The sequence below is a fragment of the Falco peregrinus genome, chromosome 1 (genome assembly GCF_023634155.1).
Source record: "Falco peregrinus isolate bFalPer1 chromosome 1, bFalPer1.pri, whole genome shotgun sequence".
NCBI classification, from domain to species: Eukaryota; Metazoa; Chordata; class Aves; order Falconiformes; family Falconidae; genus Falco; species Falco peregrinus.
In genome coordinates, this window is record NC_073721.1 from 3,339,672 (window position 1) to 3,358,986 (window position 19,315).

General features: G+C 41.3%; 2 protein-coding genes across 3 annotated transcripts in view; one reads left to right on the forward strand and one right to left on the reverse strand.

Annotated features, from left to right (window-relative positions):
• DOCK1 (dedicator of cytokinesis 1) overlaps positions 1–19,315 on the reverse strand; it is a 319,394-nt gene that overhangs the window by 167,074 nt on the left and 133,005 nt on the right. The window lies entirely within an intron of this gene.
• The window catches only part of INSYN2A (inhibitory synaptic factor 2A), a 31,375-nt gene continuing 25,739 nt past the window's right edge, over positions 13,680–19,315 (forward strand). Inside the window, 2 exon segments of the mRNA XM_005236079.4 lie at positions 13,680–14,503; positions 14,505–15,124. Of these exon segments, the coding sequence (XP_005236136.3) occupies positions 13,901–14,503; positions 14,505–15,124 (1,223 nt within the window). The 5' untranslated portion in view covers positions 13,680–13,900.

The window sequence follows — 19,315 nt, forward strand, 5'->3', positions numbered from 1 at the left end:
CATTTAAAGCATACCGCCTTCCTAGAGTAAGCTCACTGGGGAAGGCTGATACCAAAATAAGCTTTAATTTATTTTTTTGGTAAGGATGTCACGGTGCCCTTGATGAAAAATATGTATTCTTTAGGACTCCATAGTTATTAACGATGTGTGTTTTTAACAAGACATTCAAAGTAATTCTAATCTTGAGTGAAATCAGTGCCTTTCCCCCAGATTGACACATAGAAAAACCAGCTGGGCAACAGCACCACAAAAGGAAGTATTAGTTACTTATCAAGAGGGACAGCACTTAACATTCAATGCACCCTTCTACTAATTAAGCTCACAAACAAGTAGCTCCTAAGAGCATCTCTGCATTTCCCGCCCCCCCCCCCCAGTTAACTGTTTCACTGACAGAAGCATTTTTGCTTGAGAGATACACAACATATGTAATTAATTCAGAGGAAAGAAAGAAGAAGAAGAAAAAAAGAGTAGCTAAGTTCAATAGAGATTAACATTTAGAAGGAAAATATGACTAAGAAGCCCAGGAGCCTGCCCAAGTGCCGAATCTCAGGGTGTGCATCGTCTTCCTGACATGCACTACCGGGGACTGAACACTACTGGTCACCACAACACACTGTTCCCTCACTTGGAAATCCAAACTCAACGACAGACTGTACAAATGACAGGGAAATATTGACGCTAATGCTCTGTTTATCCTGTTCTGGAGAATAGGAAAGCAAACCTAGCCATACTGGTCCTTTGCAGGGACTGACGTGGTGGTAGTGAAAGCCAGGGGAAACCTATCAGCTTGCCAAAAATCCATGCTCAAATGTAAGGATACCTCCGCAACGCTAGTGAGCTGCGATGTCTCAAGGCAGTTCCGTATCTGACCATAGTCATGCTGGACAGGGCGAACTGAGGATGTGCAGTCATGTAATTCATGCATACTTGAGGAAATTACAGTAAATCTAGAATATTTGAGAACATAAAAAACTCACATAATTGTTTAAACTAGCTATTAAAAAGGTCTTATTATGCTTTATGACAGCCACTGTTTAAAGAACTGCTGATAATTTGTGCCAGATACTAAAAAACATGTAAGCAACAAATCTATTTTGTAGCCCAATACTCTCTTATATTTTTACTAATCAGTTTGCAAATTAAATAGGCTTTAAGGAAATGAGATCACGAGCATATTTTAAGGAAGAAAAAAATATCTCAGAGTGGTAAATTCAGTGGGAGTTCCATATTTAGCCATCTGAAAATTGGTGCTTGTGTTTATTCTGCTTAGAATATACTGTATAACCCATGAACAGACACCGGTACGACTCATTAGTTATTGACATTCAAATTTAAATTGTTATTGACCACACAGAATGTGATCAGAGCATTCTCTTATTTTAGTAGCACATCCTCACTTCAAAGTCTTATTTACTACAATTTTACTACATTTAGGCAGTAAACAGCCTCTCTGCTGATCCCTTAATACTCTCAAAAATAGTTCAGCTTGTTCGTACATTTGCACAGCCCAGCGTTGTGGTGCTCAGTGCCTGAAAACTCGCCTGCTTTCCAGTTATACATACAAGCGCAAGCCTCACAGGCAAAGATAATTGGTTGTAAAACTAACAATTCAGTGCTCAAACAGCAACTCCTGGTGTCCTTTCCCTTTGCCTGTTTTTTCCCCCTTCAGTGGCAGAAGGACACCAGGCCCGATTTTACTCCAGCGATAGCTTTTCCAGCCAATTTCACTGATTTCAGTACAGAGTGTAGAAGAATAAGGGCCATTTTCACAGTCTGAATTAAAGAGATGGATTTAAAAGCCCCGAGTCTGAAGGCCTCCAAGTCCTATGGCATTTGGCTGCAGATCTGAACTTCTTAGTCCATCCTTACAAGAGGAGGATTTTTGTCCTTGCAGGGAAGCGCCAGAGCTTTACCAAACATCGGGTTCCCCAGTCTCTGCGCATCGCTGATCACTTGGCCTCCGACTCAGCCTGTATCAAAAAAGTGTGTTAAACATCCCGCAAAAGCCACAGAGTTATGGCCCAATAGATCTAAGGCTGCAGCAACTAAGAGAGACAGACTGGAGCAGTCATTTGTAACCAGCAAAACGCTCGCCCACTGTGTGCTGCTCTCCGTGTTACAAATCCAACTGCATGGCTAAGTGCAGCCAAACCGCATGGAAATTTCTAATACTGGAAGTGAGACCTTAGTATTAATTTTCAGTGCAAGTAAAATAATAATATTCAGATACTGAGAAGCAAACCAAACCAAAGTATTCACCCATAGTCCAGCAGTTAATGTTCAGGAGAGCTGAAGGAAGTGGTTGGCCAGCGATCCCACAAAAAGGAACATTTCACTAAACGACTACAACAGTCTGAGATGAACTGGTCACGGCACTGGCTTTTTGCTGCAGGAAGGTTACCAGTTTGGTTTCTAAAACCTTCATCTGACACCAGAGTTTCATTAACCAGGCTAGCAGTGCGGGTGGGCCAGAGAACATGGAAGCACCTGGCTTTTGCACCTGATTTAACAAGAGCTGCAGCAACAGCACATGGGCTGGCACGCTGCCTTCTGAACAGCACCCCAGCGCTGTGGAAGCCCCCCGCAAACTCTTTCTGCAGGCGCTGGCTGCCGCAGCTGTGTGCTCCTTTTCAGGTTTGTGTGCTGAAGAATGCTTTCTTCCCATATTGAAGTTCTACATGGACATCCGCTCCTTTGGATGCAAAGCTGAAGGCTTCTGCCCATCTCCAGCAAGACAAATAACTTTTTTTTTTCTTTTTTTTTTAGCATCCAAAGACTTTGTCCTCTATCTGTATTTACTTTTACTTCCATTTTACCTGGTACAGGAATTCCTTATTATTTGTACTGAAATAATACTGGCAAAATCCCAACCTTAACTCATGTTTATGGCATCCGTGGGAAAGAAAAGCATGTGGTTTGTGTTATTTTTGCTTGTCCGTGATTGCTATAGCATGCTTGTAAATAAAGCCCACATAGGTATAAAATTAAACCCTTTTAAAAACAAAAGCAAAGGAAGATCATTCCATATGCTCTAAGTGAGGAGGAAGTGTCAAAACCTAACGAAGAAGGATGTACTTGTGTGCTCTTCCCCACCTTCCCCACTTGTTTTATCCTTCCTCAGATCTTCAGTTTTCTTTTAACCTCCAGGAAAAATGCAGACACCTGGTCAGTAATTCAGTCACACAAGAAACAGTCCTATGAAAGAAGTCATAGCCATAACACTTAAAGCTGTGAACCCTTTGCTGTACCACTAAAAGTGTCCAGCAAAATCTGCAGGTCAAAATTGTCATTTTGTATTTAGACCCCCACTTTGCCCAGAATTACGAGACCAATACAACTTAAATCATCTCACTTCCCCACAGTGACCTCAACCACAGGACTAAGAAGTCTTGTTCAATTTCAGTGAGACACAAAGCAAAACACAGGTATGACAGCCCACCACTGTGACCACAGCACGAGTGGATATATCCAAAACTATTTTCAAATGGGTTAGTTTGGGTATTGATAATACCCCAGCTTAACCACAGCAAGACTGCTTTGTGCTTCCTGGAAAATCACAGCAGTCGTCACTCATGCCAGAGTTGCGATGCTGTTGCTTGCAACAAGTTGGTGAAGTCAAAGCTGGTGCAGGTTATACAGCCCAAGCACAGTATAAATTACTTTTTCAAAACTGAAGCAGAGCCTCTGTGATGCTCAATACAAAACCCCCTAAGCAGTTGTGTAAATTTGGGACTGTATTTTAAAGTTAGTAACATGAAAAGTAGTTTTGGCCTGGTTAGTTACTTCCTGCTCTCCTTGGAAGAAGGAGGAAGAATAGACAATTTAGTGAAATCAGTAATGTTTGCATATTTATGTATGAGTAAGAAAAAAAATCTAAAGCAAGCTACATCTTTCTTTCAAATCATTAGTAACTGGTTGTTCATGCCCATTTTGTTACTATATCCATTATTCTCTTCTGTAAATACAATCAGAAATTAACTGAAAGCAGCCCTGCAGAGAAGGACGTGGGGGTACTAGTGGATGAAAACCTGGACACGACCCGGCAATGTGCGCTCGCAGCCCAGAGAGCCCCCCGTGCCCTGGGCTGCATCCCCAGCAGCGTGGCCAGCAGGGCGGGGGAGGGGATTCTGCCCCTCTGCTCCGCTCCCGTGAGACCCCCCTGCAGCGCTGCGACCAGCTCTGGGGCCCCCAGCATGAGAAGGACACGGACCTGTTGGAGCGAGCCCAGAGGAGGCCACGGAGGTGGTCAGGGGGCTGGAGCCCCTCTGCTATGGAGCTGGGCTGGGAGAGCTGGGGCTGCTCAGCCTGGGGAGGAGAAGGCTCCGGGGAGACCTTAGAGCAGCTCCCAGCACCTACAGGGGCCGGCAAGAAGCTGGAGAGGGGCTTTGTACGTGGGCACGTGGTGACAGGCCAAGGGGGAATGGCCTTAAGCTGGGAGAGGGGAGATGCAGATGAGCTGTGAGGCAGAAATTGTTCCCCGTGAGGGCGGCGAGGCGCTGGCCCAGGCTGCCCAGAGCAGCTGTGGGTGCCCCATCCCTGGCAGTGCTCAAGGCCAGGCTGGATGGGGCTGGGAGCAGCCTGGGCTGGGGGGAGGGGGCCCTGCACATGGCAGCGGGGTGGGACTGGGTGGGCTTCAAGGTCCCTCCCAACCCAAACCACTCTGTGATTCTGTATCCACAAGTAAAGAAATTTAACTTGTGGATCAGTTTGTGTATCAAGGCCATCAGCAAATAAAACACAACAATATCTCTGAGGAGTTGACAAAGAGACAGATAAAATATCCCAGTGCTGAAGAGAGTAATTCAGCAGAAATGATGCTTGAACTGCCTGGTAACACCGATAACACTGATCCATTCTGCAGACTGAGCCCAAGTTGCTGAATTCAAGTTGTATCTGTATTTTAGGTAGTCCTAGCTTCACAAGTTGGTGAGAATAATGTGTTATATTCTTGCATTCACACTTTGTTATAGTATAAAAACACACAAGGCCAAAATAAATGTGACACAAATTATCTGTCTAGTAGACAGTTCTGGTGCCTAGAGTGTTATCAGGCAAACCTGATTAACAACGGGGGAGTTCTCGGCCCCAGTCCTGCAGCTTCAGACAAGCAGAGGATATAACTGAAATGGACAAAAGGGGCGTATCAATATTCTTAAGAGGATCTCCAATTATTGCTGTAATACAGTCCCTAATCGCCCACATCACAAATAACCCATCCTAAACAGCCACCACCAGAATGTTTATTTTGAGATCTTACTCCACATTGTCCCAGGTCCACAAGACCCTGGAAGCAACTTATTCACCATCTCCAAACCATCCTTGCACACTCTCATTGCTTCCCCCTTCGTTCTCCACACAGTTCTTCCCACACTGAACCAAAAATGTTTTCTCTGGTGACCTGGAAGGAGCTGTTTGTGCCAGTGCTATCCATCAACTCTGACCCTTCTCCCACAGTCCTCATGTTTAATGAGAACTTGAGACTTCGGGAGTTGGGATTTGGAGCATTTGCCCCGATGTTCAGATTCAAGACTGCTTCCTCTCACATCAGAGTTTGGCTCTTCCTTCATGTTACTTACTTCAGAAGGATCTTAGAACCAGCTGTTATGAAATAAGTTTTGCTACATTAGGGACTGTTGCTCACATGCAGTACACCAATTAAAGCACAGCTTTTTTGCTCTTCTAATAACACCCTTTTTGGGTAACTAATGCTCATTTTTGTATGAGCCTTTGCTGTAGCAGAAAGCAAACCGAGCTGTGCACTCCTCTTGTCTTTCACCAACATCAGCACGCTCAGGTCTAACTGTACATCGATAATTTACAATTACAGCAGAGCCAGAACCAGAACCTGCTTGAAACCAGAAGCTTCACAAAAGTGCTCCTCAGGAAGGTGAAAATTACACAGCCTTTATTTCCTGGTGACTGCTGACAGCACTGGAGTGCAAATACGAATCTCCTAGACTGGTATTATTCACCCAATTAATATCCTGCTAATGATGTCAGGTTTAGACCTAAATTAGCCAGCCACATTGTTTATCGCCACTTTACACCCTCCCAAGGCTTGTCTGCATGTAACCCTAATCCAAGTAGAAAGAGCTGACAATGTTGGGATGCCTTACAACCACTGACCTCAGGAAAGTCATTCATGTCTGTCATCTCCCATTTGTAGTAAGCACTAGCACAGACTACAAAACACATTTTCCATACAATGAGATTATCTGCATTCCCAGGGGAACGGACCGATCTGCATACATTGCACTGCACGCAAGCACACTGCGGTGCCCTTCCGATACCTGCACAGCAAAACTGAAGATGCGAGACTAAAGCATGGCGTTGGAACCCGCTTATCTCATTTCTCCTCTTTACCCTACCCAACAATTGAGAAGCTACGATGAAAAAGAAAATACACTGCAGCTGATGGAGGTGCTCACAGTCTGGACTTGTTCTCGGTCCCTCGCACCCAGACCCCTCTCTGGAGGTCTGACAGTTTGGCAAACCTGTTGGCCAAAGCTAAAGAACAGAACTGCTTTTTGGCGGTGGGTTTTGTTTTTTTTTTTCTTAAACACCCACAAAAACTATTGATGTTTACTAAGAACAAATAGAAGTTAGTGTGCGACAATAATGCCGATAAGGAACTGTCTTTAAGCTCTTGTTTTTAACAGCTTGCTATTTAAATTATTTAACAGAAAGTCCCATAATAATGAAAAAGCCTTCCAGTGAAAGTATGCTGGCTTTTGGACTCCTGGAAGACAGTACAGTATAAGCAGAACTATTTGTGATTCTCCTAGCAACACATCCTGAGCAGCATCCTTATACCGCGAGTACCAGCTGTAACACTGACAAAGAGTTGCACAGATTTACATGGCAAAATAATGCCCATAAACCTTTCCTCATATTTTTCATAGTAGCAATAGCTGCATAGCACAGTAAGAAAAATAAGCATAATTCTTTTAACAGTAACGTGGTGGGGTTTTTTTCCAGTACACTAAATTCTAGCAAATGGTTGACATTACGACAACACTATGAATTGACAGGGAGTATCTTTTGACATTGGATTTGTTCCGATACGAAGTTAGCAGTTACTAACTCAGAGCACAAGGGTCTGTATTGTTTATAGTGCAAGTGCAAACCTTCCGTTGGTGTTATGATCAGTTGCACAAACATATTATGGGCAAAGTAACCCTTATTGTACAGAATTTTATCACGTTGAATGGATTCCTTTTAATTTTATGCATGTAACAATATAAAAGCAACAAAACCCAAGTACTATTAAAACTTGTGTTAAGAACATGTAGTAGACATGTCAAAGTTATAGAAACTAGCATATACTGGCTTGTGCATTCAGGGAAGTTGTTTTCTAAGGAAAATTTTAGTTTATCCTACAATAGATCCCTGTTTTATCTAAAATTCTACAGGCCTATGAAATCATACATTCTATTTGTTGCCACTTAGTTCAAAAGCTAATGCTCACAAGAGCATTTAAAGGCATTTATTGTCCATCTCAGCCATTAGCTAGGGTATGATTTTTATACAACATTCTTACAGAACCTACCAGTGGATGGAAGGGGGAAAAAAGGCAAATCAAATGCTGTATGATCATGTTTATGCCAAAGGAAGACTTTCAAGGCAATTACAAGTCTATCATATGTCATCGCTGAATCTAGATGATTGATAGATCCAATTTTTTTAAACTGTACTAAGAACCATCACAACTCTACCAAATGTTTGTACTTTGCAGTGCAATGCTTTATTCTAAATAATGCATCCCAAAGCCAGTTTTTGCAGGAGAATATAGCCAAAACCTAAAGAATTAGTCTAAGTTAGTAGATTTCGTTTCAGTCTTTTGGAACCTCTTAATTTTTTTCAGTAAAAATATAACATCCATGCCCCTCCCTTTAGGGAGCTCACAGGAGCTTTCTTTTCAGGTCTGCATGGCAATAACATAGGTGAGAAATCTCCAAGTGTCTCCAGACCACAGGCTGAAAAGCACCAATTTAGGCAATGGTAGTGATGTTCCGTAATTCATTGCAGTGGTGCAAACTTCTCAAAACCGGAAGACTGTAAGGCTAGGGCAGTTCACCCTCTGCTTCATAAAATACAGAATACGTAAATGCAGCAGTAAGAACAAATTCAGTATCGAGCAATAAATAAGGAAGTTTGGGAAAGAGAAAAAGCAAGTTCAATGCCTAGGGGTTTCAAAACAGATGTAAAAAGAAGAAAAATACTAGTTTGACATTTACCAGCACTGCTAACTCTATTATTCTACATGAATAATTCTGATAAAAGGAAGACAGACTGATCTCCCCCCATCAGTTTGTATGTCGATAGATACATTGGAGAGGCATTCCTAATAATAGTCATCAGTACTTTTTACACCTCAAAAATTGGGCATACCCACACCCTTGAGTTTACCCAGAAGTCGTATTTTATCCTCTTACTTCTCCATTAAAACTCCGTAAAAAATAGACAGAATTTCTGCAAGGAACTAATAATTAATAACTGGCTAAGATAATTCATCTTTTCCAACATGCTTATCAGTACAATTTTGTTCACTGGACATTGCTTACTAATACTTAGGATACTACTATATAATTTTAAAATTTGTATTGTAACAACACGGTCAGTTAACCTAACAATTGGATTCCTTTTAAAAGGCTGAAAATATGCAGTTAATGAAGTCAAAAGGTCTGAAAGTCAAAGAAATAACATGATATTATAAGCAGTCTAACTCAAAATTCAGGAAAACATTTAGATTACCTGTAAAATATCTATCCTTAGGTTGCTACTACTGGTTTACACAATGGTATATTTAGAATTAACATAGAATAGGCTTCCATATTGTCTTTGTATATATGATATCAATCCAAGTTTCTTTAAAATGTCTATTTTTAACGATAGAGGTGTACTATATTCTATGTATACACTTACAAAATCAAATAGGTTTTGAAAGACATACACATTATTAAATCTTATGATAGCGTTTAGACATAGAAAAATATCATATGAGGCAGCAGGGATTTCTGATGAGAAAATACAGCCCCAATATATTCTATATTCAGAAGCTTAAAGATGTTGCAGATCACTGTCGAGCCTTCCTTTACATGGTAAAGCCCAATTACTTGCAATCCCTTACATTATTTTTCCTTTAAGCTATTACATATGCGCACAAAAGCCATGTGTACTCTTAATAGTGCACAGAAGTTTACAGCTGCATCTCTAGAGCCTTCATTTGGTCTGAAAATACAGAGACTGAAATCTATGCCTTTCATCTGCATTTGGAACTTGGAAAGTTTAACTCCTCTGCTTATTAACACCTTTAGCCTTTGAATATACTTCTGTCTCATAAAACTGACAGAAATGAAATGTAAATTATAAGGTAAGGTACAAATCTCCTTTTCCTTCCTTAACAAATGAGTCTGGAAATTCAACGCTATAATTCACCTTGTAGTGCAGTGACTTTGCAGAGTTTTGGATTAAGAGTGGAGGTCCTGCAAAGATTTACTTACGCACCTAAGCTTTACCTGCTGGCACAGACTTGAACAGGACTGTTGGGAACGCACTGCTCCTCATAATTGAGGCGTGAATCACATAAAATAGGTCTCCTTCCTTGGAATGCCCATTACATTGCTGAACTGAGGGGGAAAAAAAACCCCTGTACTGCATCAATAAATGGACAACTAAAAGGGAAGGATTTATTTAATTGAATAAAACTATGGAGAACCTGAAATAATAAAGGTGGTGGTTTCCATAACTTACGCTGATGATTTTATACTAACTTAAGGCTTCTCTGTGCATCACTTTTTTTTTATTCTTCTTTAATAGTTTATTTCCATATTCAAACATAATGGAACGCTATTTAAGGGCAATCAGCCAGAAGTTTATAAACAAATCAAGGCTAAAAACTGAAGAAAAAAAAAAGCTCTGTGATTACTTAAAGATTTAGCTTAGCAAATCATCTCATGCAATCAGGGTTTGTTTGGAGTAACTGCAGACAAAAAGTTTAAATTTATTAGCTGTATTTAATTGGCATCAGCAACTAAAATTCAAATTCAAAGTCTTTATTAGCCCCCTGACAGTGTAAGCCATAAAGTCTGCAGTACTCATGCAAACTGAGAAACTCTGTCTCAGTAGTTTCCTGAAGTATCCAGCAATCCTGCAGCTTCTGTCGTATTTCACTGCTGCACATTTCATGTGTGCCAGCCTTGCCTTGTCATCCAGAAAACACTGCTGAGCCGAGTAGTGGTCAGTGGAATTACCGGCGAGGAGTGCAAGGAAAGGAAACACATTACGATGAGATTTCCTTTTCCAGCCGGGGGTCTGGGTGCAGGCGGTGCCCATGGCACGCTCCCGTCTCCCAGGACATCGGTACGGACGCTGGCACTAACTTCAGTGGAAAGAGGGCAGACCTGCAGCACTGTCTGAGCTCAAGTACAGGTTGAACGATTAAGCAGGGTCTCCCAGGAGACACTGCCGCAAACGCTAGCGCCTGAGCAAACCAAAGCTTGAGTCAACACCTTGTCCAAAACAAAAATGAAACGAACCAAAAATTATTATATAAACTCTTCCATGTTAAACATTTAACTCAGTCAACTGTTTGCTCAACCGTTCTTTTATCAAATGTGCACGTATAGTTCTCCTTGGAGACACTGAGATCCAAGTGAGGCTTAAAAAAACCTGGTTCTTTTGGTTGTTGTCATTCTTAATCACAGATATCTATAAAATTATTAGTCCAAGTTACTAGTGGGAATAGAAGACTCTAGATTAGCTAAATCAATCAGGCCTGCGCAACTGGGAAAGGGAGAGAAGCAATTTTTGAAGAATCAATTTATTGGCTATTAAAGACATGTTTAAAATTAACTGCATCACAGAATACAGTACCGCATTTATCTATTTCTATTCTGTAGAATATTGCCAGACTCCTGGCTTCATCTGAGTTATGGACTCCATTAATTCCATCTGTTAGGTTGTTCCAAACACACCCAGAGATCCTGCAGTCCTAAAGATTATGGGATTCAAACAGTACCTGAAATAATCTGAAAATTGGGACAGGTTAGAGGTACACTAATGAAATATCAAGCCAATACTTTAAAATAAATTGTATGTTAGGGGATCCTACTGTCAAAAAACCCAAGTGCCAGAAAACTGACTTTGACAAGTCTGAGATACCCTGGGAGAGGTTCGTAATAAGTGACTTTTCAGATCTAACTACTGATTTTTGTAAGCCTCTTTTATGGGTAAAAACGTGTGCTCTCTTTTCAGACATAATTATTGACTATCTCACATCTTTGTACATGCAACATTTTATATTTGCTACAATTTCTTTACTAGTGCATGAACTCACATTAGCAGATTTGAAAACTAATGGATATAATGACTCTTGTGGTACTGCATTTAGGTTTTTGCTAAACTCATTAATTTACCAGACCATTATGGAAGATTTGCTTCCAGTCGTTCTACATTAATGAAAGTGCGGAGTTTTTAGTTTTGACAGTAGTTTTTACAACACATTTTAGCTGTGTCTAAAGCTGATACCTGTCCAATTGCAGGCTAATGGATCAGGTTTGTATTTTACACAGCAACTCATTAATCACTAAAACATTCCAAGATTCCTCCCCTAGATAGACAGACAGACAGACGGATGGATGGATGTCTGTATTTCCTACCACTACCAGCTTTGGAAGCTGTGGAATACAAAAATCCTGACATTCATATGTAGTTACTTTATTCCCCCCTCAAGAAAACAAACAAACAAACAAACAACCCCCCCCCAAACAAACAAACAAAAAAGAAACAAAAAATCCCCAACAAACCAGTTTTCTATATTGGCACATCATGTATTAAGAGGCACAGGGATAACTGATCTTACCCCCCATCCCTAGCAGGGCACAAAGTACAAGAGAGCACTCCACCACCTCAATTTTATCTTCAGGCTTCACTCTAGCATTTCTATTTTATAATCCTTTTTCCACAAAAAGAGGGGCTTGGTCACCCTGGTATCAGATACTAGTCCGGTATATACATATCTAGTTTGAAAACTAGTATCTTGCAGTCTCAGATTCCATTACTTGAATGGTTTTCTCCTGAATCTTCCCTCTTTTTGCTGTCTTCTGCGGACTTTCTGCTACATCAGACAGATTCAGATAGAAACTTCCCCTTCTAAAATGATTGCTGCTCATGCATTGCTACCTGAACCTGGCAAGTTTAGATAGAAAAAGGCAAACTAGATGGATTCTAAAATCCTTCAGTTATTCGTTTGCAAATTACTGGGAACAGGGATGTAAAACATGAAAGGAAAAAAAAAAAATAGTGACACATTTGCATGCAGTTTTTTTGAAAGCAATTTGATAACCCAGAAGACCAACCTTGCAGTATACAATTGCTTGCCATGCACATTTGTGTGTCTTAACAACTTTTGGGAAATGTTAGTATTACTTTTAAAGACTCATAAACTTTCAATTTTCCATCAAAAATTAATTTCTCCATTATGGCTTTTTAATTTAAAACTCAGTGCACACTAGTCATAAGGATTCACTCATGCCACCGAGTTGACTTTGTAAAACATACGCTATTGTGGTACTTTACTCTTCAAGAGTTTCACATTTTTTATTCAGTAGACAAAAGAATTCTGATTAGAAATGTATTTCAAATACCTTACCTGAAAGTCCCTTTACTCATTTTACATTGTACTCTGAGACTCTCTGAGGGTACATCAGTGTTTAAATAGGAGATAACACACAGAATATTTGGATTAAGTGGGAATTTGGCAATTCAGTAAATCTCAGCATCAGGGAGAAATTTGTGCAATAGGAGAGTAAAAACCGACAACTTCAAATGAGGTGTAAAAATTAGGTCTTTACTATCCAGTTACTGCAGGTCCCATATGATCTGTACAGAATAGAGCTGTTGGGTCTTTCTGCTGTGTGCTAAGCAGTTGGCATCTTTTCATCCTTCAGGAGGTGCTTATATCTCAATAGCAAATTAAGTAATTTCTGTGAATCATCACAGGTTTTTTGTCCGTTTGGTGTTTGGGGGTGGGGGGTGGGGTTTCAGCACTTCAGGATCCTTTGGGATAAGAAGCTCTATTATAAAGGCATATTACTGCTGTTAGTAAAGGATGGGTTGGTTTGCATTTGAAGCAAAACCTTAATTGATACACTGCTTGCTTATTTCACAGACTTCAACGATTCTTAATTTTTATGCGTACAGCAGCACCAACCAGTTGCTGATAATAATTAATCTATGTCCAGGTTCTAGGTTTAGCTATGAGGTAATTTTTTTACAAAAACCCAAATAACGACACCTCTAATGACCAAGTAATTTCATGCAAAGATACAGAGTACATTACACAGCAGAAACGTGTTTCACAAGCAAGCGTACTGTAAAAGATAATGCCAGTTTGCCACTTCTTGCTAGCAAAATTCTGAATTAAAGAAGCACTGAGGGTAGTCAGTGCTCTAGACTTTTATTTGTACAAAGAGACTTCCCCCACATTTTCCCTGTACTTGTTATTCACTATCAAGCAAATTCAGATGCCTTGTTTCCCAAGAGCCCACAATTGCCTCGCGGTGAGGTCCGAGCGCTGAGCTCGCACCCCCGGGGTGACAGCCATCGTGTCCGTCTGGGACAGCCGCCGGTGCCACGCAAACCGGGTTGAGCCCCACTCCTCTCTGAGGAGCTGAGCCCCACTCCTCTTTGAGGAGCAGGCAATAACCTATCGACATGAAAAAAGCTTGATTTTCCAGCAAAAAACATACCATAGTCTAATATGAAGGACTGTGACTTGGGAGAATCGAGCAAAAAGGTTGTGAGCAGCATCATCTCAGTAAACACAGAGGAAATTAACTCAAATATTGCAAACTTTGGGGGGTGGGGTGGGGGGGGGAAGTAGCATTTCTGTTGTAACATGAGGCTTTTTGACCTGTTTTTGAATGCAGGCATCATGGTGAGTAAAGAGCCCAGCAAATGCTTACTCACCGCCTCGGAAAGTGAAGTTGAGCCAGCAGCTTCACTGGCGCTGGAGATGAAATACGCCCTGGATCCCAACCGGCAGATTAAGAAACGGAACAAAGCTCTCCAGGTGAGATTTAAAGATATCTGTGAGGCCCAGAACGAGCAGAGGGACAAACAGCTGTCCACCGCGCAGGATCCTGACAAGAGGGAAGCCAAGCCCGTTTCCTACAAAACAGCTTATCGCAAGTACATGACAGTGCCTGCCCGGAGGTCGATACCCAACGTCACCAAGAGCACAGGAGTTCAGACTTCACCCGATCTCAAAAAGTGTTACCAGACCTTTCCTCTGGACCGGAAAAAGGGGAATATTCTTAAAAGCGCCTCGACCGTGGACACCTTTAAGGGTCAAAACAACGGGTTTCTGATAGACGTTAAGGACAAGGAGGGCAGCAGCTCAGGGGAGGCCGTTCAGTGGAGCAGGAAGGCCGGCAGCCTGCAGACGGCAGAGTTCATTTCCCACATCAACGAGCGCGCCTACGGGGGCTCTCGCGACGACGGGGGCCGAGGCCTGGCCAAGCGGCGATTTGCACAGCTCTCCCCAAGAGCCGCCGCCTCTCCCAAACTCGGCCGACGCCGCTTCGGAGGAGCCCACCGTGGTCCAGCCCGGCCGAGGGAGGCCGGTGGCTGGGCGGCCGGGGAGCGAGGAGGCCGCCCAGCCCCTCCACGGGAGGGTCTTCAAGACTGAAGTGGCCACCGTTTATCTACCGGCGGCCGGTTCAAACGCCTCGCAGCACGACCTGCCAAACCTCACGGCCGAGACCGACTGGTCACCGTGCCCGGCAGCCGAGGAGGACAGAAAGCAGACCGCGCACCTCAACGGGGTTCAGCCCCAGGCGGGAGATGCTCGAGCCTGCTCGTCGCGGGCGCAGTGCCAAGCCACCGAATGTAATGAACAGACCCTTCAGATAAACGTTTCGCCTATGGAGGAGACCCAGCCTTGCCAGACGGCCGTCGCGGTGAGCGAGGAATGCCAACAAATCGTGCCTCACACAGAAGTTGTGGACTTGAAAGCGCAGCTTCAGATGATGGAAAATTTGATCAGCTCCAGTCAGGAAACCATAAAAGTGTTGTTGGGTGTTATACAGGAGCTAGAGAAAGGAGAAGCTCACAGAGAAGGGTGAGTAGAAGCTCTTTAAATGAGTGTAAGCTCTTTTAAATGCCTTTTCTAACAAGTGCCTGCCCTTGAACCTGCTAACGTATGTTTGCACCCGCTGCCGCTTCTCCCGCAGCGCACCAAGATGTTTCACGTGGTGCTTCTCACACCGGCTAAGTTTTGCTGCTTTAGAGGCAAGTCCTAGGGAAACCTGCCAGCAGTATTTGGTATTTGGTTGTCCTAGGACGTAATTAAGTAGTTACTTAACGAAGAACCTATAAATGTCTTCTCGTACCTTTTCTAACGAGCACAGAACAAGCCGCTCTCCAAACGGGATTAGTGAGGATGCTTTCAAATCAGCAACTTGTATTAGCTGTAATACCTCACACAGCATGAAAAGCAGCAGAAAAACCTTAATTCTGTAAGAGACTTACCTTTTTAAGATTAAGGGATATTATTACAACTCTTAATATAATTCCTTTAATGGCGTATGAATCTTGTCTGTTTTACTTTCACCTCCTGAATTTTTAATGATATTTCTTTCAGAAGGAAATTAAATGAAAACTTTGAATATCAAAGTCTTCTTTAGAGCATTCACACTACTCTGCATACAACATGCAAGCATAAAGAAAGAAAGTTTTCTTTATCCCCAACTTAGGTTACTTAAATCAGCCTATAAAGCATTACAAATAATAGTGACTGTAACACCGTACAACCTTTAGTTTTGACCTAGGCAGTTCAGCCTGCCTCTTACATTACCTTAACAAGCATTTTGCAGACTTACTCGCCTGAGTTCACTGAGCTTTATTTCATGAATGCACCTCCAAATGCATGTGCGCTGTTTGTGTGGGTTTTAAATACTTCTGTAATTAAATCATAATTTCTCAGAAGAAATCTGTATTCTGAAATCAGAAACCAGTAGCTCGTGCTACTTGAAGCAGCGTGTTTTCATTTGAGTCAAAAAGGTACATCTTAAGATTGTAACTCAACTCTTTCTCTAGGAATGCAGAAATCATTTTGTAATCCTAAAATTTCAAAATGTTTTTCATTTAAAAAAAAATCTTAGCCGTTGGACAATGCTGTCAACACAGCCTTAGCTTATTTTACATCTGATTATAATATTATTAGAATACATTGTCAAAGGCTAGATCTTCAGACTAGGAAGCTTCTTGATCTAGCTGAAAGCAGCACAAGCTTACTGATTATTTTTTACTTATTATTCAGAAAAAGTATTCCTCTGACTTTCTTAACTTACAGAAACTGCAAGACAATTGGAAAGAAGTGACATGCTGCTTTTCAAATCACAAAATAGAGAAAAATATTTCTTTATCATAACTCATCATCTGATCATTGAGAACCTGATGTGTACGAACACACACATCTACCCACAATCATCTGCTATAAATACCAGTGCTTCCTCCATACACTTATGTATCAATATTTTTTTTTTCTTTTCCCAAAGACAGTAGAACAACAGGTCAGCAAACACTTTTTTTTTTTAATTGCCCTCACATATGCAGACCCATTTAATGTGGCCAACATTAGGAACGTATCCCTGCCCTCAGCACAAAAGAAGTCTTGCTCAAAGTATCGATGACTGCTCAAACCTTCAAATAATCCTTCTGCAGCTGTGAACCTGACAAAGCTGTAGCCTATATTAGCCCTAAAATAGCGGAACTATCCATGAAACCCAGTTCTTCAAAATGTCTCTCCTGCCTCTTGCGCACACAAACTTGTGTATTACGGTCTGCAAGATTACATTGTATTTGACCAAAAAGCGCCTATTTATTAGCCCTTCTTTACCTTCCCTGCAATGGCTCCCCAGCAATGGCTGGGGAACCTAAAAACACATCACATATTTTGAAATCTTTTCAAACACATTGTGGTGTGTGGAAAAGACAAGTAAAATGTTTTAATGATTCTCTGATGCTAACTGTAACATTGCACCAGTGGACGAGGTTAATTATAAAAACTGGAAGCAAAGCACCTACAAATCAAAGTGACATTTCAGATAGAGGGGTTGTTTAAACACGATGACATGCAAAGATGCTGCCTTAAAACTTACCAAGAGCAGAAAAGGGTTTCTGCTTGCAGCCGCTTCCAGCTGGTCTCCCATGTGCGCTAGGCATGTCCCAAACATGGCCCCTCCAAGCTAGATATGGAGGATGTAGAGGTGGGGAAGGAGGAGAGAAGGGAGATGCATACTTGCCTATTTTCTCCTGTTTTAGGAATTCTTGTATTCCAGATCCCTCTAATTTTCTAGCACCTGTCTGATTTTTAAGGAGATTCCACAAAGGAGTGCAGCATTATGCTTGGGACATTTCTGTTCTCCACTGATCACACTCCAGAGCTCAAAGAACACTCTGTTCTCGTGCAAAGCACCAACGCATTATTAACATGAAGCCTGTCTTTATCCCTATTTCTCTCAAATTAGACAACTATTTCAATAATAGGTTGCCCCATCCTTTTATTAGAATAATTCTTCTCAATTATTGCATTCATTTCTAGAACATTATTGCCAGAGACCCACCACTGTCTACACCAACTATTACGTATCTTCCCAATTTTAGCATGTTGATCTTTTTTCCTTTTATAGCCAGGTGTTAGGTCAGTTTATATAACAAGAGATTTAAAGCAGTACTAGTGCTACGTCTCTGCTTTCTGTAGCATATACAAGTCTTCCATCTGCCAAAACAGAAAACAATGTTCTGTGTTTATGGCACTCTCCTGGTTTCCTTATGTATATTAAATTCCTTATGTATATTAAATATTTCCTTATGTATATTAAATTCCTTACAGTAACATATATCAAGAAACAAATACAAATAACACACTGCTGGTAAAAATAAAAAAAAAAAAACAAAACCCCCCAAACAAACAAAAGAAAGGAAACCCCACCAACCAAAACCCCAAATCCACAGGTAAATTTCTTAATCTGATTTTCCTCCCTTCGGGAAAATCAGTGTTCTTTAAGTGCTGTTGTAGTGCCATGGGACTAGTGCTCAGTGGATTCATTTTCACTAATATGCTGTAGGTCTTGAACTGCTATTACTGCAATTCATCACTAAATGAGCCTATGCCAGCAAAATTGTATCAGCATCTCTGAAGATGGTAGTGTCATCCTTTGGGTGAATATCATCTATGTATACTTTCCAAAATGTCAGTACCACATTACCTGCAATTAGCAACAACATACAGCACTCAGCTCTGCTGAAAAGTGAAAAACCACTGGAGAAGGAGGAGAAACACAGAGCAGCTCTAACATCTGATGGAGCCGAGGGCTCAGATCACCCTGCCAAACCGGAGTCTTTGAGGGTGCAGTGTGACCTCCCTCCTCCTCTGACCTGGGATCAGGCCCCATTTATCAGTCACAATGCAAAAATTCAGGCCATCAGGAAACACAGCTCTTATCATCAGGCACTGCATAGATTTAATGTGTTAAAATTATCTAAATAACACATAGCAAATTTGGGGATGGGGATAGAAATCCTTATCGCTAGCCTGTGACCCCCCACTACCAAAGGAAATTAAACCTGCGTATTTCTTACATGCACCATTATATCCTAAATGTTTGGCAAAATGCTAGTTATACTTCAATATGTGAAAGCTTCTATGCAAAAAAAATTACATCACAGCAAAATGCATTCGACAGCCTTTGTGTTAAGTCATGCATGGTTAAAAGTAGCAGACCTACAGCTTCCATTAAGACTCCCAGCTCAAAGATGAAAACACGTTGAATGATGCAAGGTGCAGCTTAACAACAGAAAACTAGTTTTCTGTTCTGAATGGTTTGCTTTGTCTTCTAGTAAACTATTAGCAATCTGTATCAACTATAGACATATTTGTCTGGTTCAGATACAGTGCATCCAATTAAGCAAGCCAAATTGTCTTTGTATGGAGCCTCACTAAGGCTGACAGAATCGAAAGCAAAATGCAAGTCACTAATTCCAAAACCTGGCTAACAAATGCCCACGAAATATATAACAGAAGGTGAACTGATAAACAAAAATACTTTGCTGCTTGAGAGCAACCTATCCTTTAAATCCTTATTGTGAAAAGTAACAGTAATCTAGGCCTTCTCATTATACAACAAATCAGCAATTTTAATAAACTAAGTACTCAATTTGCCATACAAAAATAAGCCACAGTATTTTGACTCTGACAGGCCAAATGCTACACATTAGATAAGAGTTAAATGAACCTGTTTCAGAGATA